General features: G+C 39.3%; 1 protein-coding gene across 2 annotated transcripts in view; it reads right to left on the bottom strand.

Annotated features, from left to right (window-relative positions):
• Positions 1–4,439: 4,439 nt before the first annotated feature.
• RAB6A (RAB6A, member RAS oncogene family) overlaps positions 4,440–21,649 on the bottom strand; it is a 64,408-nt gene continuing 47,198 nt past the window's right edge. The window contains exons 6-8 of one of the 2 annotated variants that reach the window (XM_036258396.1): positions 17,544–17,637; positions 7,757–7,823; positions 4,440–6,680 (exon numbers count right to left, since the gene is read on the bottom strand). In XM_036258396.1, the coding sequence (XP_036114289.1) occupies positions 6,616–6,680; positions 7,757–7,823; positions 17,544–17,637 (226 nt within the window). In that variant the 3' untranslated portion in view covers positions 4,440–6,615. The remainder of the gene's footprint in view (positions 6,681–7,756; positions 7,824–17,543; positions 17,638–21,649) is intronic. The other variant, XM_036258395.1, reaches the window with a different exon arrangement.

The raw sequence follows: 21,649 nt of genomic DNA, 5'->3' as shown, positions 1-21,649 counted from the left end.
AGAGGTTTGGGAACTTCAGCCCTAGGATGGTAACTCCATCAGGAAATGCATTTCTGCTCACCAGAAGCTTGGCCCTGTGCCCATACTGTGGCTGTCACCATCTTAGGCTCTGTTTCCTTCACTAAGGAAGATGGCAGTGTTCACTTCTGGGGCCTGATCCACCTTTGTGTCAGTCCAGAAGGCCCCCCCATATGTGCCTCCCTGCAGGTGGTCCAGCAGTTTCCCCCTTTGGTCCTTTCTAGTCTTCTCCCCCATCCTGTCCCAATCACCAATGCTAATATCCCTGCCCAGTAGCCAGAGTAGCATATGAGAAATTTCCCCTGTAGATAGGTGCTCCAAAGGCCCTGCTGCAGAGACTAATAAAGGTGTGATTGTCTCTAGCCCTGGCTCTGGTTTTGTCTGTCTTCCTGGGCCCTGTCTCCAGGCCATCTCCATGACTCAACTCCTATTACTGCCTTCTCTGGCGTAGTGAGAAGTGTAGATTCTGAGGACAGGTAGACCTGGTATGTTAGCTAAGCAATTTAGGGCAAATCACTTAACCTTTGCTTTCCCCCACCCATAAGGTAGCAAGTTGAAGTTGGCTATTTCTGAGGGCTTGAAAGAGAGACTGTAAATCAGGGTCTCTGTCATCTGAGCTAAAGGGTGAGCCTACTTCTGAGAGTTCTGTGGTGTTGAGGTCTTTCCCAGTATATTCCAGTCCTTCTACAATTGAGGCAGTGAGTTGTTCTTAGAGATCACGTGGTCAGGGAAGGACATACAACCATCTTGCATCGGGCCTTTCGAGGCTACAGGTGATCTGGGAAAGGTAGTCTAAAATAGGGCTTGAGATAAATAGAAGTGAGCTGGGTGGCAAAAACATCAGGTGTCCACCTTAGCCATATTCCCAGAGACATAAATTTAGAAGGAGACATAAATACATCAATAATGATTTAATAAGAGAGGAACATGGTGCCTCTGAGGAGGAGGTATCCAACTCTGCTAAGAGACCTGGAGAAACCTTTGGGAGAGGTAGAAATTTAGGATGGGTAGAAGTTTGCCAAGCAGAGAAGGGAGTGGGAACTTTCTATACAGAAGAGATGGAAGAAATGGCATGAATAAAGGTCTTAGAATACTTTGGCCTTAGGAGCACTATAAAGTTCAGAAAACAGCCTGATGTCACAAGTTGTATGGTGAGAAGGGGTGGTGAATGTGGCCAGGTTATAAAGAACCTCCCACAGCTGGGTTAAGGGCTCTTTTCTTTGTGCCTCTACAGCAGTGGTTCTCAACCTTAATGCCACAACCCTTTAATACAGTTCATGTTGTGGTGACCCCCAACCATAAAATTATTTTCATTGCTATTTCATAACTGTAATTTTGCTACTGTTATGTCTTAGGCGACCCCTGTGAAAGGGTCGTTTGACCCCCAAAGGGGTCAAAACCCACAGGTTGAGAACTGCTGCCCTATAGCTTCAGGGCTTCCATTTGCTATGGTCCCGATAACACTATGGTTCTTTCCTCTCACCTCACTGAACAAGGTACAAGTGATGCAAATGGATGCTCCAAACGCAGGTTGCTTCAAAATCTCTCCACTAATAGTATCGCAGCATGGAGTTTTAATCTTCCGGCTGCCCGGCAATTATAAAATTATTCTTGAATACATACTTGAAGAGCAACATTAACCCTCACAGACAACACAGTCTAATCTGGAGGTGCCCTATGGACCACATCTGGCTCACACATCTGTTTGGTCAGCACAGTGTTTTTACCAAGTTTTAAAATAAAATGTGATACTACTACACACACACACCTTAATGGCTAAGGGTGAAAAAGACAATGGTAAGTACTGATGTGGAACTGGAAATCTCATGTATAAACTGGTATGGAAAATGGTCAGTAGAGCCAAACATAAGCACACCCGATAACTCATTAATTCTACTCCTAGGGTACACCCAACAGAAATGTGTACATATGTTCACCAAAAAGACAATAGTGTCACAGAGGCACTGGAAAAACTCAAATTCTAGAATAGGTGGTTCCACTGACATTCCGTTCACAAAATGGATACTATTCAAAGAGAATTAATTATCCATATGTATAAGCAAAATTATGGGTGAATCAAGAAAACAGCAGAGAGGATGAGGGTGGGTTAGACTTTGGGGGAACAGCCAGTCAGTGGGGCAGTCAGAACACACACACCATTTATCGATTAAGCTCGCCATCTTGTATGAGCATGGTTTGTGGTGTCTCCAAACAATTACAATAGTAATATTAAAGATCACTGATTACAAATTATCATAACAAATAACAAAAAAATTTGAAATATTGTAAAGAATTACCAAAATATGACAGAGACACAAAGTGAGCAAATGCTGTTGGAAAAATGGGGCTGATAGACTTGTTCCATGCAGGGTTGCCAAAAAACGCCAATTTGTAAAAATGCAGTATTTGCGAGATGCTCAATAAAATGAGATGTGCCTGTATAAAGCTACAGTAATCAAAACAGTGTGGTACTGGCATAAAGACAGATATACAGACCAATGGAATGAAATATTAGACAACCCAGAAATAAACCCTCACATATACACTACTCAACTGATTTCCAATAGGACAATTCAGTGGGGAAAGAACAGTCTTTTCAACAAATGTTGCTGGGAAAGTTAAATAGCCACATGCAAAATAATGAAGTTGGACCCTTACCTTATACCAGATACAAAATTAACTACAAAATGGATCAAAGACCTCACACTTAAGAGCTAAAATTATAAAAGTCTTAGAATAAAACAGAGGGGAAAATCCTCATTACATTGGATTTTGGCAATGATTTCTTAGATATGACAGCAAAAGCATAGAAAAAGAAAAAGATAGACTTCATAAAAATTTAAAACTATTGCAAATTAGCCCTGGCCAGAGTGGTTCAGTTGGTTGAGCGTAGTCTCACGCACCAAAAGGTCACTGGTTCAATTCCCTGTCGGGGCCTATGGGCTTGATCCCCAGTTGGGGGGGCATGCAAGAGGCAGCCGATTGATGTTTCGCTCTCATTTCCTCCCTAAAATCAATAAAAACATATTAAAAGAAAACTTTTGTAAATTAAAGGACATTGTTAATAGAGTGAAAAAACACAGAATGGGAGGAAATATTTGTAATATTTCTGTCTATTAAGGGATAATATCTAGAATATATAAAGAACCACATTTCAACAACCCAACTTAAAAATGGGTAAAGGACTTGAATAGACATTTCTCCAAAGAAGATATACAAATGGTCAGTAAGCAAGAGGTTCAACATCAACAGTCATTAGAGAAATGCAAAAATCAAAACACAATGAGATAGATACCACTACACATGCCTTAAGATGGCTATTATTAAAATATCAGAACATAAAGTGTTGATGAGGATGTGCAGAAATTGGAACCCTCATACACTGCTGGTGGTAATGTAAAATGGTGCAGCTGCTGTGAAAAGCAGTTTGGCATGTCTTCAAAAGTTAAACAGAATTATCATATATAATCCAGCAATTCCACTCCTACATTTATAGTAAAACAGAATTGAAAACAGTAACTCACGTAGTCACTCATACATCAATGTTCATAGCAGCATTACTTAAAATAGCCAAAAGGTAAAAATGACATCAGTGTCTATCAACAGATGAATGCGTAAATAAAATGTGGTATATACATACAATGGAATATTATTCAGCCACAAAGAGGAATGAAATTCTGATACATGGTACAACATGAATGAATACTAAAAACATGATGCTGAGAAAGAAGCCTTTAAACCCAGTTTAGTAACAAGCAGTTCTTACAGGAGACATTCTCTCTAGATTACAGTCCACTAAATGATATTTTAACAGGGAAAAGGTAGAGAATACTGACCAAAGGCAGGCAGGTCATTTCATCTACTCCTCATACTGCGGTAATATTACCCCTGACTTTTCTGCACCAGTAGTCTGGCTTGTGGCTTCAGTTTCTATAATTAAGTTTTGTACAGCTGAGGTTTGTACTAAGGGAGGGATCCTTTGTTTTATAAAGGTCCAGATAATAAATACTGGGCTATAAGGTCTGTCACACTACTCAACTCTGCCTTTGTAAAGAGAAAGTATGGCTGAGTTCCAATAAAACTTAATTTAAAAGATAGGCAGCGGGCCGAACTGGATTTGGTGGAACGGTAGTAGTTCCTAAGGCAAAGGTGGGGTTACTACTTTTCTTCGTACATCTTATTATTGCCTCCACCAGTGGCTCTGTTTTGCAAGTGGCAGCCTCTCTCCCTCATCTTTAACAGCTAAAAAGTCTCCTGACTTCCCAAGGATTTCTCACTTCTTGTTGTTGTTTTACTTTCCTGGATTCTATGTTTCCCTTTATACTTCTAGGGAGAAAGTAAGAAGCACATGCTAATTTTACCACCTTGGCAGGAATGGGAAATGAAATCAATAATTGTGTTCTTTTGTGTTTTATTTCTATATTTTTTGAAGCAAAATTGTGTTTATTTTAAAAAATCTGGTCTATGAACATACTTCACTGCGCCTCAATAGTAAGAGCCCTAAGCTAAATTAAAATACCAATATTGAAAGCAGAAGTAGTTACTACTGTCTTAAAGATACATAAAAATAATCAAAGGCTACAGTGTAGGAAGTCAATCACCACCATGTCAGAAATTACAACTTCAAATAAAGAATATGACCCATTTGCCATATTGAATTGATATTTATTTCAGGACATGCCATGTCAAAATAAAACGAAAGAGTCAACCCTTGCCTTTAACAATAATATTGTATTATAAAAGCACTTTTACAACTCCATCCCATCTTTGAGTGTAAGTTACTGGTATGTGGGCTAATGATTATCTTAAAACATTTCTCTATTCAGACCCATTATCCAAGTGCTCTCTGAATATTAGAAGGTGATAATAAATGGGAAGTGGAGGAAGAGGAAAGAGAGGGGAGTAAGGTTCTCTCAGTTAAGGGTTTTGTTGCAATGAGGGGATGAGGAAGTATGAAGATATTTTTGTTGTATTTTCATCTTTATACTGTGTTAAGTAATGCTTACAACATAAATTCAGCAGGTTTTTCCTGAGCTGTAACTCAGAAAATTTCTTCCTGCAAATAATGTATTTACAAATGTGTTTATTAACTTACACAGCAATCTCACAATAACTAGTAAATATTAAAATGGTGCACTCCTAGTATATTTGTTTGCAGTGTTTTAAGGGAAATACATATTGCCATGGTGATGAAGCTCTAAAAATATTAAACAAAACATCTAAAATTAAACATAGTTTTTAAAAAGGCAAAGAAATAAATATCACCAAAGAAGAAAGATTAATTGTGGCTTAAATATAAAACTAAATTACTAGTTAATTAACCAAACTATACAGATCTAATAAAGAGCAAAACCAGCCTGAAAGATCCAACATTTAAAAAAAGCTAAAAAATAAGGCATAAATCTGCATAATATTGAGTTTTATTTCCATTCTCTCTTATCCTCTCTGTATGCTTTTTCAGATCTGCCTCTAAGGGCTTATAAGAAAGCTTGCCATTTTCAATCTGACCTCAAATATCCTGAGCAAAGTATCTGCTATTCTGTTGAGGATTCTTTTGTTGGTAAGCTTTAGATATCGTTTCTACTGGTGATAGTAGTTTTGACAAAGGTGCCAAATTTAAATTCTTCTACTGTTTCTTCTTAAAGGAATTTGATTTCTCCAGTGCCTTGCCTGCATAGCATTAAAAAAACAAAAAAAAAAAACAAACAAAAAAATCCCAGGAGAAACCTATTGCTTAAAACAAAAAAAAAATTTTTTTAAAACAAACAGAATAACTCTATCTTGACAATTTTAAGATCTTGGGAGAGAGAATTAAGTATAAAAAATCCTGTTCTGGAGCACTTTCACTTTTCTTTCCCAGAGTCTAACATGTGTAAGGGTCATTTGTTTTGGTCAGAAATACATTTTGTGTTTATTACTTGTAAGTATAATGTTCATTAGGATACATTTTAAAGATGCACCAGAACACTTTTCTTATTCAAGCACTGCCTACCATGATAATTGAGTTTTACCTCAAATATGGTCTAAGTAATTTATATCAGTGCTCAAGAATAATTTTGGACACCCTGACCCAAGGCCTAGAACAAGTGGTATCACTAAAATTGAAAGATAATGAGCTTGGTCTGAATGCTACTTTGCCACCTTGTTTGTTTTGAGGGAGGGGGAGTAAGAATAGAGTATGAGGTAAGGGAGAAGTGAAAAAAGCAGGGAAAGAGAGGGGTCAAGTAGGTAGGCAAGTGCTGTTGTGAACTGTCCTTAACCAAGCCACATACTATTGAGATTTCCATCATTTTGAAGTGCATTATCATAAGATTAAAAAGGAGAGAAAAGTTAAGAAAATGTATCTAATTTTTAAAGTTATCACTGGAATATGCTGGAATTGTTGAACTTTTTGTAAAATATAAATAATATAGACACTGACTTTTTTGTGCTTGTGAAGCTAATAGATCATCTCCACGAGACAGGCAGCAATGATGAATTGCAATACGTTATTACTGAAGGGAAAGGTTCAAGCCAATATTCACACTGCAGTCAATGAAAGAGTAAGGGGGCCAAAGCAGTGAGCTTCTGGAGAAAAGCTGAAGATGCCAAGAGGGATTAGCAGGAACAGCCTCCTTCACTGACTGGTTGATCCTGAGGCTTTTCCAGTTTTATGTCAATCACTGAAACAAAAGTTAAGGAGCTATAAATGGTAAAGTACAATTCCAATTCTGCTGAACACAGACATCTCTGGCAAGTCCCTCCCTCCCAGTCCTCTTAACAGCCACTATTTTCTATATAGCTAGTTCATCATACAACAAGGTGCTCAAGCCCCACCGGTGTAGCTCAGTGGATTGAGCATTATCCCGTGGACTGAGAAGTCCCCGTTTGATTCCTTAACAGAGCACATGCCCAGGTTGCAAGCTTGATCCCCAGTAGGGAGCATGCAGGAGGTAGCCAATCGATGTCTCTCTCACATCGATGTTTCTATCTCTCTTCGTTTCTCTCTAACAAATCAATAAAAATATGTGAAAAAAAAAAAAACCCAAAACAGCCCTGGCTGGTTTGGCTCAGCGGTTAGAGTGTCGGCCTGTGATCCAGAGAGACCCGGGTTCGGTTCCCGCTGGGGGCACGTGCCTCGGTTGCAGTTTGTCCCCAGCCCTGGTTGGGTTGTGCGGGTGGCAGCCACTCGATGTGTACCTTTCATGTCAATGTTTCTCTCTCTTCCTCATGTTTCTCTCTCTTCCTCTCCGTCCCTCCCACTCTATCTGAACAAATAATTGGAAAAATGTCCTCGGGTGAGGATAAAAAAAAACAAAACCTAGCAAGCAAACATAAATCTCTCACTACTTAATTATAGTAAGCAGCAGGGTGCAAAGTGCACATTTGGATAACCAGATTTCATTTGCTGTAGAAAACCTCACAGCTTCTGTGCTCCTAAGCCATCAATTCCTGGCTGTAAAAGGCAATGGCACAACCCAGTCGGTGTGGCTCAGTGGCTGAGCATCAACCCATGCACCAAGAGATTAATAATTCAAATCCCGGTCAGGACACATGCCCAGGTTGTAGGCCTGATCCCCAGTGGGGGGCATGCAGAAAGTGGCCAACTGATGTTCTCTCTCATCGATGTTTCTCTCTCTCTGTCTAAAATCAATAAAGAAGAAGAAGAAAAAAAAGGCAATGGCATAATATTCTTTAATCAACCAAGTAGGGCTGTAAAGACTAGTGATAACATTTTCTGAAGAAAAAGAAAGGATACTGTCTTCTCTGCTTCTGTCCTGTGTGCTTTCCATTCCAGGCAAAGCTGCTGCAACACGTCGGAAGAGCTGTGGAAAAGAGAGAAATGTGATAATTGGCAGGGAAAATTTATTTATTTAGTTTTATTTTTTTTTATCCTCAACCGAGGACATTTTTCCATTTTTTGTTAAGATAGAGTGGGAGGGAGGGAGAAGAAGAGAGAGAGAGAGAGAAACATTGACGTGAAAGAGATACATCGAGTGGCTGCCACCCACATGACCAACCAGGGCCGGGGACAAACTGCAACTGAGGTACGCACCCTTAGCGAGAACCGAACCCGGGGTCTCTCTGGACCGCAGAACGACGCTCTAACCGCTGAGCCAAACCAGCCAGGGCTCGGCAAAGAAAATTCAGTAAATGGTATCAAGTAAAGATGGATGACCACTGAATGCTGCGTTCAAAGATATGGCTTCTAGGTTATTTCTCATTTAGACCATACCATAATGAAAGCATCTTAAAATGTTTATTTATTCTATAAATAGAATACTGTATGAAGAGCAGTATGCCACATACAAAGAGGTATATAGATATAATCCTTGCTTTCCAACTGGTGAGATTAGACATGAACAAACAGTTAAGAAATAAGCAGCAAAAATGTCTTTTGAGTCATAAAAACAAAGCCCTACAGGAACTCAGAGTAAGGACAGATTGTTCATTTAGTAAAACTGTACAGTGGCATTCCTATCTTTTATAAAGGGTTATGTTCTAAAGTATTTACTTATATATATATAGTGAAAACTAATCTAGTAAAAATTACCCTTGTCTTTAAGAAAGCACAATGTTAGAGACCAACACACCACCTCTTAAGTTAAACACAGCTGGCTTTTCCTGTCACTGGAAAGAGCGCCACTGGAAGTGGTTGGCTTGTGTTTGAGGTATGATGTAAAGAAAAATATCTTCTGGCCTGGCCGGTTTGGCTCAGCAGTTAAGAGTGTTGGCTTGCAGACCAGAGAGGCCCAGGTTCAATTCCCGCTAAGGGCACATACCTCGACTGCAGTTCATCCCTGGTCCCGTTGGGGTCGTGTGGGTGGCAACCAATTGATGTGTCTCTCTCACATGGATGTTTCTCTATCACTCCCTCCCACTCTATCTGAAGATAAATGCAAAAATGTCCTCAGGTAAGGATAAAAAAAGAAAAGAAAAATATCTTCAGAAGGAGAATCACACTCAAGTCTGGAGAGATGTTCACTTTAGAGGCATGTGGGAACAGAAAGGACTAATGATTGAAGAAACAGCAGATTCATACCTATTTTGTCCCCAAACCTAGGCATATGCTCACTGGGTAGAATGGCACATAAAACTGCCAGATTATTTCAGTCATATCTTTTTTTTGTTAGGCATGCCGTATAAAAGTCCTATGTTCCTACGTTACATGTGATGCAACTCCCTCAAAACTCAGCATCTGCTTACTTGAGGTATTGTTTCAAGTTCTCTAGGAACACAGAAATGAACAAGATGGTTAATTCAAGGTACTCTGCCCTGGCCAGTGTGGTTCAGTTGGTTGGACATCATCCTGTGCACCAAAAGATTGCCAGTTTGATTTCTGGTCAGGGGGCGTGCAGGTGGCAGCCGATCAATGTTGATCCTTCTGTCATTGATCTTTCTCTCTCTCTCTCCCTCTCCATTCTTCTCTCTCTAAAAAAACCAATAAAAAGCATTTAAAAAATTAAGCTAGAAAGTGTTCATAAAACTTTAATGCAAAGTTAGGCAATAATTCTAACCTTTTTGGAGTTTTTGTATATTAGCATTAGATAATGAATTGAATGGAGAATGCCAACTTTATCTGTTTGAATTTTATGCATTATGAAAAAGTCTAACATCCATTAAATCTCCTTTCATCTAGACACAAAGCACAGAGTATGAAGCGAGACATATTTTATAGAAGAAAGTCTAAAGAAAATGTATTCCCCCACCGAAATCAGCTAAAAATAGCCATCTATTTAGTACTGTAAACAGGCAATAAATATAGTGACTACAGAAATAATCTAGCAGCTAACAATGTGGCACTATATATTCAATCTTGGTCTCAATGACTTTAACACTTGGTCATCTAACCAAATGCTAGATTTCATAGTTTGCTTCTGACATGAAATATTTATTAAACTACTTATCTGTTTAAGATGCATGATCTTTTCAGCTCCTAAGAATATAAAAAATTATTTTATAGGTTGCCCTAGAAATGGGATTAAAATATTTTTTTTTCTTTATTGATTTTTAGAAAGAGTGGAAGAAAGAGGGAGAGAAAGAGATGGAAACATCGATGAGATAGAACATCAACCGGCCGCCTCCTGCATGCCCCCAACTGGGGATTGGGCCCAGAACCTGGGCATGTGCCCTGACCGGGAATTGAACCAGTGACCTCTTGGTGCATGGGTCGATGCTCAACCACTGAACCACACTGGCTGGGCGGAATTTGTTGGGGTTTTTTTTTAATCCTCACCCGAGGACATTTTTCCATTTTTTGTTCAGATAGAGCGGGAGGGAGAGAGAGGAAGAGAGAGAGAGAGAAACATCGATGTGAAAGGGACACATCGAGTGGCTGCCAACCACACGACCAACCAGGGCCGGGGACAAACTGCAACCGAGGTACGTGCCCTTAGCGGGAACCGAACCCGGGTCTCTCTGTACCGCAGGCCGACGCTCCAACCGCTGAGCCAAACCGGCCAGGGCTGTTTTTTTGTCAGGGAGGCATAGGGAAGGTTTGCTTATTTTCTATGACAATGAAATAAAATGGTCCAGCTGGTGTGGCTCAGTGGTTGAACGTTGACCCATGCACCAAGAGGTTGCCCGTTCGATTCCCGTTCAGGGCACATGCCCAGGTTGTGGGAGTGTGGGACGGTGGGGAGGAGAGGGGCACGTAGGAGGCAGCCAATCGATGTTCTCTCTATCAGTGTTTCTCTCTCCCTCTCTAACATCAATAAAGAACTAAAAGAAAATGGAATAAAATGAGGTTTACAAGTTTTGAGGTTTTTAAAAAATTAAAGTAAGTTTTAATTAGTGAAACATACGTTAACTAATGAGATCTTTCAGTGATAGTATGGTTATATTCACACCTGTCTACCTATTTTCATAATATAACACAGTATTGAATGTGTTTCTAGAAAGGGCACAAAATTTGAGCCAAGAAACTCTAGTACTAAATATCTACCTTATTACAGCTTTGTTACCTCAAGGATATGAATTTCTCTAATCCTTAGATTTCTTCTAATAAAAAGGGGGGCATAATTGTGAGGTTCAAAGGACACAATGATACTGGTTCTCCTTGGAATATCCTCCTCCCTGCTCCCAAGTCCAATCTGTCTAGCTGACCCTTATCTTTCAGGATCCAATCCCTGTTAGTTCCTTAGAAAACTTCCTTAAGTCATTCCCAGATTTCTACAATCCACCCTCCTCCTATCTAATAAAATAATTCTATATACTTAATAGCACTGTGTATGTCTTCTTTCAGAGTTTTTACTACACTAATTGTAATGGCCTAGCCCTGGCCGGTTTTGCTCAGTGGTTAGAGCGTCGGCCTGTGGTCCAGAAAGACCTGGGTTCGGTTCCTGCTAAGGGTGCATACTTCACCTGCAGTTTGTCCCCAGCCCTGGTTGGTTGTGCGGGTGGCAGCAACCTGATGTGTCCCTTTCACGTCAATGTTTCTCTCTCTCTCCCTCTCCCCCTCCCACTCTACATGAACAAAAAATGGAAGAATGTCCTCGGGTGAGGATAAAAAAAATAAGTAAATAATTGTAATGGCCTATTTACCTCCCTATCTTTCTCTCTAGTTTTTAAACCTCTGGGGGGCAAAGCTCATATTTCATCTTCATTATCTTAGTACCTGACATGGTGTAGGTCTTTTTAAAAATGTCAGTTGAAAGAATGACTAATGGGTGTGAAAACACATTAGAAAGCATAGAATGTAGTACATAGTTAATTAGTGCCTTTAGCTAATGGCTTTTTTGGGTTCACGTGCATCTGAATTATCATTTAATTCCTTAGGCATGACTACCCATAATACTATTTAGCATATGATCACAGATCTGAGAAAGGCAGTTCTTTTATCAGGTGAAAGAAAAACTAGCAATACTTATGCCCACTGAATCCTCCGGACCACCCCCTAAAAAACAGGAAACTAAAGAAATCAGTTTACTCAGTTCCTTGCAGAAAAAGGAAGTATAAAAGGGATTTTAAATTTATATGTAGAGAGTTAACAGTGAAGGAAAACTCTGATAAACTTCAATTTGATAAAAAACAAAACAAATGCTGCTGAAAAATATCTCCAATCAAATATAAAAAAGGATTCAATTAAAACATGCAAAAATAATTAAAGGTAATGACATATTTGCCATTCACCAAATAAGTAGCAGAGCTGAGGTTCCAAGGTCCACAGTTTTTCTACTACGTTATGCTACCTAGTATAAATGAAAGATTTTTCTATATGGAAAGCACTGTGAAAAGGGCTGTGTGAGCCCTGGCCGGTTTGGCTAAGCAGTTCGAGCATCCACCTGCAGACCGGAGAGTCTGGGGTTCGGTTCCTGCAAAGGGCATGTACCTCGGTTGCAGTTTGTCCCCAGCCCCGGTTGGGATTGTGTGGGTGCCAGCCAGTCTATGTGTCTCTCTCATGTCGATGTTTCTCTCTCTCTCTCCCCTGCCCCTCCCTTCTGCTCTACCTGAAGATTAAGTGCAAAAAATGTCCTCGGGTGAGGATAAAAAAAAAAAAAAAAAAGGGCTGTGTGAAGAAATAGCTAAAAATTGTGGGTAAGAAGAATTTGCTTTGTGAAATACTATTACACACAAATCACAAACACAAAAATTAATCCATTTTCTCTCTCTTAAAAAAAATTTTTTTTCTTCTTCTTTGATATTTTAGAGAGAGGGAGGAAGATAGAAGCATCGATTGACTGCCTCCTGCATGCTCCCCAGTGGGGATTTGGCCCACAACCCAGGCATATGCCCTGACCAGGAATCAAACCAACGACCTCTTGGTGCATGGGTCAATGCTCAATCACTGCGCCACACTGCCCGGACTTAATCCATTTTCTATGACCAAAAATTTTTATCTGTGGTTTAACCAATATAATTTTGAAATTTGGTGTTCTTTCAAAATATTTCAATTAGATTAAAAGAATCAAAGTCACTAACCTGTACTCAACTCAGGGCATCCTAAAATAAGCCAAGAAAAAATACTTTATAAAAGCCAAGTTCTATCCTTACAGAAATATATATAACAGGAAAGAAAAAACTCTAGTGTTTAAGTTGTTTTAAGTAATCATTAAAGGAAAGTCAATTTCTTAAATGCCAATGATATACTAACAGAGGCTACTGCTATATTAGGAATCACAGATGATAAAGTATGGGGTCAATACAGTTGGTAATATTTCTAAAAATCCTCACACTTATGCCCTGGCTGGTTTGGCTCTATGATTAGATCTATCCTTCTATAAACTCAATTTCTATCACTTGTCCCTCCCTCACTACACTCTAAATTTACTGAACTTTAAAAAAAATTTTTTTCCCTTTTATTGATTTTAGAGAGAGAGGCAGTGAGCGGGAGAGTGAGAAACATCAATTGGCTGCCTCCTGCATGCCCCCCATTGGGGATTTGGCCCACAACCTGGGCATGTGCCCTGATTGGGAATCAAACTAGTGACCTCTTCTTGATGCATGGATCGACACTCAACCACTGAGACACACTGGCCGGGCTCAGCTGCTTCTTTAACAGTACATATGTAAAAGAGACTCCAATAAGACCACGAGAAAGCGACAGCTAGAAGCTGAAAAAATATAAGCAGAGACTTCAGCTACTGCTTGCTCTAGGGAATACAGCTTAGAGTTTCAATCCTTCCAAGATAGAAAAGCTTGATAAATATCTCAGGCTTTCTATAGATCTACTGAAACAAAGCATAACATCAAGAGTCCACAAGTTCAAGGTGGCAATATAACAGCATGCCATAATAAAACGCAGAACTTTGCAGAGAAAAATAACAGCTACCAGAGTCTCTATGTATCAAATGCATTACTGAGGAATACCAAAAATTACTAGAACTGTGAAAAAATAGGAAAATCTCACCTAGAAACAAGAGAAAAAGAAAAGATCCAATAGAAGTAGACTCTGAAATGACCCAGATGTTAGAATTACCAGACAAGAAATTCAAAGCAACTACTACAAATATGTTCAAGGATTTGAAGGTAATGGTGACCATTATGATCCAAAGGATGGGAAATTTCTACAGAGAAATGGTAATGAAGAAGTAAATGATCCCAGACAAAAAAAAGCTAAAGGAATTCACCACCACCAAACCAGTTGTATATATAATGGTAAGTCTTCTTGAATAAGAACAATGAAAATATGAACAATAAAATGGCAATAAATGCATATCTATCAACAATTGAACCTACAAACAAAATGAGCAAGCAGAACAGAAAGAGATTCATAGATACAGAGAACTTTTTGTTGGTTGACAGATGGGAGGGGGGTTGGGGGGACAGGTGAAAAAGGTGAAGGGATTAAGAAGTACAAATTGGTTGTTAGACTGAAGAACCTCAAAGGGAAGGGGAGAGGTGGAACGAGAAGAGAGAAACCTAAGAACTTATATGCATAACCAACAGGCACAGAGAATAGTGTGGGGAAGGCAGGAGCAGGGCAGGAGTGGGTAAGGGGGGAAAAAAGGAGGGACATCTGTAATACATTCAACAATACAGATAAGTTTAAAAAGGAAATAAATTTTTTTTAAAAAGAAAAAGAAATAAATGAAAAATCTACGACTGAAGTACAATATCTAAAATGATAAATTCACTGGATGGACTTAATAGCAGTTTGGATATGGCAGAAAAAGGACCAGTGAACCTGAAAACACATCAATAATGTTATTCAATCTGAAAAAGAGAGAGGGAAAAAGATAAACTATGAGCAAAGCCTCAACAACCAGTGGAACAACATCAAGCCATTTAACAGGTGTGCACTGGAATTCCAGAAAGAGAGAGAAAAAAAAAAAATAGAGTAGAAAAAACAACATTAAAACAATGTATTACATACAAAGAATGATATAAATTAGAGCTTGTTTCTAATTAGAAAATAATGGAAATCAGAAGACAATATAGCGGCATCTTTAAAGTATTGAAAAGAAAGAAAAATCTGTCAACCCAAATTCAATAATCTAGCAAAAACATTCTTCAAGTGGCTTGTGGGCTACGTTAAAGTTGAGAGAATTCATCACCAAAAGATCTCTATAAGAAACAGTAAAGAACACTATTTAAGCTGAAAGAAATAACACCAGATGCAACTCAGATCTTTTAAGAAGAAATGAAGAACAATGGAAATGGTAAATATATAACTAAGTAGAAAGATTGTCTTTTTCCTTCTCTTAATTACTGTTTATTATTTATTTATTTAATCCTCACCCAAGGATATGTTATTGGTATTAGAAAGAGAGGAAGGGAGAGAGAAACATTGATGAGACAGAGAGAGAGAGAGATCTCGATGGGTTGCCTCCCACAAATGCCCCGACAATGACTCAAATCCACAACCTGGGTATGTGCTCTGACCTGAAATCAAACCCGCAACCTTTTGGTGTACAGGATGAAGCCCTAACCAACTGCACAACACCGACCAGGACTCCTAATTACTGTTTAAAAGCAAAGGTTGAAACATTTATTACGGGTTTCATATGTATGTAAATATATGTGACAACAGTAACACAAAGGAGGTGTACATAATTCCACACAAAATGATACAGTATTAACTCTAGTTTAATTCCTAGAGCAACCACTAAAAGAGTTATGAAAAAATTTTGCTAAGCCCTGGCAGGTTTGGCTCAGCGGTTAGAACGTCGGCCTGTGGACCGGCAAGTCCCGGGCTTGGTTCTTGCTAAGGGCAGATACCTCGGCTGCAGTTTGTCCCTGGCCCCGGCTGGGGTCGTGTGGGTAGTAACCACACAATGTGTCTCTCTCACATGGATGTTTCCCTCTCTCTCTCTTCCTTCCTCCCGTTCACTGTGGCTCAGTGGATTAAGCAACGTCCCATGGACTGTGAGGTACCAATTTGATTCCTGGTCAAGGCACACGCCCAGGTTGTGGGCTCAATCCCTAGTAGGGGGAGTACAGGAGGCATCAGAGTGATGTTTCTCTCTTAGATTGATGTTTCTTTTCTTTTCTTTTTTTTTGGTGGTACATGCTCCTAGCGGGAACTGAACCTGGGACTCTCTGGTCCGCAGGCCAATGCCCAACCGCTGAGCCAAACTGGCCAGGGCTGATGTTTCCATCTCTCTCCCTTCCTCTCTCTCTCTTTAAAAAAAAAAAAAAAAAAAATCAATAAAACTGTATTTTTATTTATTTATTTTTAAATCCTCATGGAGGACATTTTCCCATCCATATTCAGAGAGAGGGGGAAAGGGAAGTTGGGAGGGAGAGGGAGAGAGAGAGAGAGACATCGATTGGTTGCCTCCCACATGACCTGGACAAAGGCCGGGAACCTAACTGCAACTGAGGTATGTGCCCTTGACCGGAATTGAACCCACAACTCCTTTGCCCAAAGGCCGACACTCCAATCGCAGAGCCAAACTGGCCAGGGCTACTTCACATGTTTTAAGGCAAGGAGAGATAGGAAACAAAGCGCCAAAAATGAAAACAATATAGAGAATTTTTCATAAAGTTCCACTTATTCATTTTAAAGGATTTTACTTTAACCCTCTATTGATCACCTACAATTTAAAAAGTAATAATTTGGCCCTGGCCAGTGTGGCTCAGTTGGTTGGAGCATTGTCCCGTGCACTAAAGGCTCATGGGTTTGATTATAGGTCAGGACACACATCCAGGTTGAGGGTTTGATCCCCAGGTCCAGGTGTATATGCGATACAACTGATCAATATTTCTCTCTTACATCGATGTTTTTCCCTCTCTCTCAAAAAATAAAAAATATCCTAGGGTGAGAATAGAAAATAACAATAATTTGCCCTGGCCAGTCTGGTTCAGCAGAGCATCAGCCCATGGACCAGAGAGTCTCGGGTGCAGTCTCCAGCCCTGGTTGGGGTCATGCAGGAGGCAACTAGTCGATGTGTCTCTGTTACATGGATGTTTCTCTCTCCCCCCCTTTCCTCCCTCCCTCCCACTCTATCTGAAGATGAATGGAAAAATATCTTTGAATGAGGATTTAAAAATAACTAACCAACTAACTAATAAATCTGGAACTACTACTCTATATAACATATAACCCTGAAGAATTAAGCAGGTGAGTTTTTGGCTACTTCATCTTTTAGAAAAGTTTGATAATGTGAGGCTCTCACATAGTTTCCTGTCCCCTCCCCACAACATTCCTTTTATAAGCACACTAGTAATTTGCTAAGGATAAAGTAACCAAAATGTACTTTCATCACAAGCAAAATACCATTCCTGACAGCAACATTTGCTTTCTTTTATCGCAATTTTACCATCAAACACTAAAATAAGAAATGTTACCTTGAAACAAAGCAGTAGGGAAGTAGTGAGAGTATGGCAATCTTACAACCTTGCAATCACATAATCTTGCAATCATAATGAAGTACTTTTCCTGTGCACAATCTGAAAAGTTTGGCCAGTCTTTTCTCTTTTTCCAAAAACTATGCCACATTTATATTTTTTCGCTGTTTAATAAATTAGTTCATGAGGCCGGATTTTGCTAACTGATAGAAAATCTTACACTAGACAATACAATACTTACACAACTATTTAATAATATGTTTCTTCAGTTTGATAATGTCAACCTATACACAAAAAAAACAAAAAACACTTACCTGCTTTACATTGTATCCTGCTTTTGCACTAGTTTCAATAAACATAACATTCAGCTCTTTGGCTTTCCTCTCTCCCTCTTCAATTGACACTTGCCTGTAAAAAAAAAAAAATAATAAATTCTTTTTGAAAGATGATATAAACATTAGAAACAAAGTTCTGAAAATAACTTTACTTGATATAGGTGCTGGATACACAGACAAGACTAGTTTGAATATTCAAATTGCAGTACACTTAAACTTTGTACACTTGTCCGGCCGGTGTGGCTCAGTGGTTGAGTGTCGATCCATGCACCAGGAAGTTGTTCGTTCGATTTCCGGTCAGGATACATGCCCAGGTTGTGGGCCCAATCTCCAGTGGGGGACGTGGAGGAGGCTGCCAATCGATGTTTCTCTCTCTCTCTACCTCTTCCTGCCCCTCTCTCTCTAAAAATCAATAAAGAAAAAAAATTTTTTTAAAAATTTTGTGCACTTGTATGTGTATGTTATACCTAACTAAACTATTTATTTATTTGCATTTATCTTCAGATAGAACAGGAGGGAGAATGGGAGGAAGAGAGAGAAACATCGATGTGAGAGAGACACATCAACTGGGTGCCACCCACACAACCCCAACCAGGGCTGGGGACAAACTGCAAACGAGGTACATGCCCTTCACGGGAACCAAACATGGGATTCTCTAGTCCGTGGGCCGACACTCTAACTAACCGCTGAGCCAAACCTGCCAGGGATAAAAAAAATTTTTTTTAAACTTTTTTTTAACAATTTGCTGTTACTTGGCTGAACTCATCCTGTAACCTTTGTGTTTTTTAAAACTCAATAACCTAGCCCTGGCCGGTTTGGCTCAGCTGTTAGAGCGTCAGCTGGTGGACCAGAGTCCCGGGTTCAGTTCCCACTAAGGGCACGTACCTCGTTTGCAGTTTGTCCCCAGCCCCAGTTGGGGTCATGTAGGTGGCAACCACTCGATGTGTTTCTCTCATGTAGCTGTTTCTATCTCCCACTCTATCTGAAGATAAATGCAAAAATGTCCTCAGGTGAGGATTAAAAACAAACAAACTTAATAGCCTGCTATTTTCTCTTAATATTTGATCATAAGTATTTAATCTTGTGATTTCAAACTTTGTGTAAAACCATTTTTTATGGCTAGAAAATTTGTCAACTTGCTACTGTAATTTCTATACCCATTCCCAAACTGTTAGAAATGTAAACTGTTTTCAAATTCTACACTAATGTGAAAAATATTGCTTTAAACATCTTTGTGCTTAATACCTTGTGCACTGTGGATCATTTCCTTAGGTTGGATTTTGTAAATATTGGTAAGTAAAAAAGATGGTCAAAAGAAATGTATGTTGAAGTCTCTTGATACACAGTATTAATACTTATTTTAAAGGGCATTTTGTGATATATTATAATTAGCAGTGTGTCTCAAATTGCGAGCTCTTCAAGTATAAGATTCTCTTATTTATTTTGGTGTTCCAAGTGCCTAGCTGGCAACATAGGTGTTTAGCTCTACACATTTACATGTGTATAAATTTTAAATAACACACTTTTTCTTAACTATTTGAAAGCTGACAATCTACAGACCTTTAGCCTTGACTGCTTTAGCAGTGTGAATTTCCTAAAAATAATTCTGTCAGATGCCCTCAAACTTACTCTTGGACCTCTTTCCTATCTATAATTACTTCTCTGGTGATCCCACATAGTCTCATGGTTTTAAGTACCATCTATATGCTAATGACTCCCAAACATATATATCTTGGACCACTGCTCTGAACTCCAGGCTCATATATACAACTTCCTACCTGACATCTAATAAGATATTAGGATATCTAATAACCATTCTAAACTTAAAATGACCTAAACTGAAGTTATAATATTCCATTCCAAACCATCTCTTTACGCAGTCTCTCCTCATCTCAATTAATGACAGTTACTCAGATCAAGATTATAAGTATCATCCTTAACTTCTTTCAGACCTCATATTTCATCCATCAATATGTATACCATCCAATGCATTAATATATTCTAAAAGTGCTATCTTCAAAATATATCTGAATTTGACCAGTGATCACCACACAAGTTTTGTCCTACTCTTTCTATCACTCTCTTTACCAGCCATATAGACCTCCTTGATGTTACTCAAATAAGCTAAGTGTATTCCCTATTTGGGGACTTGGCATTTTCTGAGCTTTCTGCTTAGGAACTTTTCCTCCTTAAAAATCTGCATATGGCCCTGGCCGGTTTGGCGCAGCGGTTGGAGCGTCGGCCTGCGGTACTGAGAGACCCGGGTTCGGTTCCCGCTAAGGGCACGTTACCTCGGTTGCTGTTTGTCCCCGGCCCTGGTTGGTCGTGCAGGTGGCAGCCACTCGATGTGTCCCTTCACATTGATGTTTCTCTCTCTCTCTCTTCCTCTCTCTCCCTCCCACTCTATCTGAACAAAAAAAAAAAAGGAAAAATGTCCTCGTGCCCTCGGGTGAGGATAAAAAAAATAAAAAAATAAAAAATCTGCATAGGCCCTGGCTGGTTTGGCTCAGTGGTAGAGTGTCGGCCTGCAGACCAATGAGTCATGGGTTTGATTCTGGCCAAGGGCACGTACCTCAGTTGTAGTTTGTCCCCGACCCTGGTCGGGGTCGTGCAGAAGGCACCCAGTCAATGTTTCCCTCTCACGCTGTTTCTCTCTCTCTCTCTCTCTCTCCCACTCTATCTGAAGATAAACAGAAAAATATTCTTGGGTGAGAATTTAAAAAAAAAATCTGCATAGTTAACTCCTCTTCCTTAGCATCTTTAATCAAAAGTCATCAGTCATTCTTTTAGTGAGGTCTTCCACTGCTATGCCACCTAATATTTCAAACTCACCCATGACATTTCATATTCTTTCTCTGTTTTATTTATTTATTTACCCATGGCAGGTATCAATATCAAAACAGACTACGTATATTTTTGAACTTATTTATGGTCTGGTTCACTCTCTGAAATAAAAACTCTTTAAAGACTTGTCTTTTTTGTTCACTATTCTATCCAGGAGTAGCATCCTCTGAAACATAAACGATACTCCATAAATACTTCTTCTTCTTTTTTTTTTTTTTTTATCCTCACCCAAGGTCATTTTTCCATTTTTTGTACGGATAGAGTGGGAGGGAGAGAGAGGAAGGGAGAGAGAGAGAGAAACATCGATGCGAAAGGGACACATCAAGTGGCTGCCACCCACACGACCAACCAGGGCCGGGGACAAACTGCAACTGAGGTACATGCCCTTAGTGGGAACCGAACCCGGGTCTCTCCGGACCGCAGGCGGACGCTCTAACTGCTGAGCCAAACCGGCCAGGGCAATAAATACTTCTTGAATATTAATCTGTAAACCCCATATGTGAAGGACTCCAGATTGAAGCCCTTTCTAGTTGCAGAACTATATGTCACCCTAATAAAATGGTTGAAAGTTAGCTACAGCAATGGCCTCAGTTGTGGTTTGATTTTGTCACAATCACCTAAGCAAGATTCTCTAAAATACTGATTTTCAAGGGCCCTACTCTAGACTAATTGAATCATAGTATCTAGAAGTAGGGTTAAAACTTCCCAAATTCAAAAAGTTGACCATGATCCTTTATAGCCAGAATCTTAAAAGAGGGTCTAATAAGCCATATTGACCAGGTTTGGAAAATGTGGGGATCACTGGGCTACAGGGGACAGAGTACTGAACATCTAGGTGCTTGAGACACTGAAACAGATATAGTCTGGTCTTTCCTTTATTATTTTATCCTCCAAAAAGTAATTCTCAAAGAAAGTGATAAAGACATTTAACTTTTCAATCATTTGTATCTAAAATTTGTTTTCTGATTACAAAAATAAATTTTTTAAAAGACCAATCATTACAATGAATTCCTCCATAATCCCACTCTATTCCAAAGATGACTACAGTCAAGTTTGTATGCTTATGTAGATTTGTCCTAAACAAAAGAACTTATCTCTCTCTATACTATCTTTTTATTTTAACAGAAAGGATATCATGCTGCACACTGATCAAGTGCTTTTATTTTTAAATTTTTAAATTTTATTTATTTTTAGAGAGAGAAAAGGAGAGGGAGAGAGAGAGACAGACATCGATGAGAGAG

Source organism: Molossus molossus, unplaced genomic scaffold, assembly GCF_014108415.1.
Source record: "Molossus molossus isolate mMolMol1 unplaced genomic scaffold, mMolMol1.p scaffold_m16_p_13, whole genome shotgun sequence".
Taxonomy (NCBI): Eukaryota; Metazoa; Chordata; class Mammalia; order Chiroptera; family Molossidae; genus Molossus; species Molossus molossus.
This window is presented reverse-complemented; position numbering and strand designations above follow the sequence as displayed.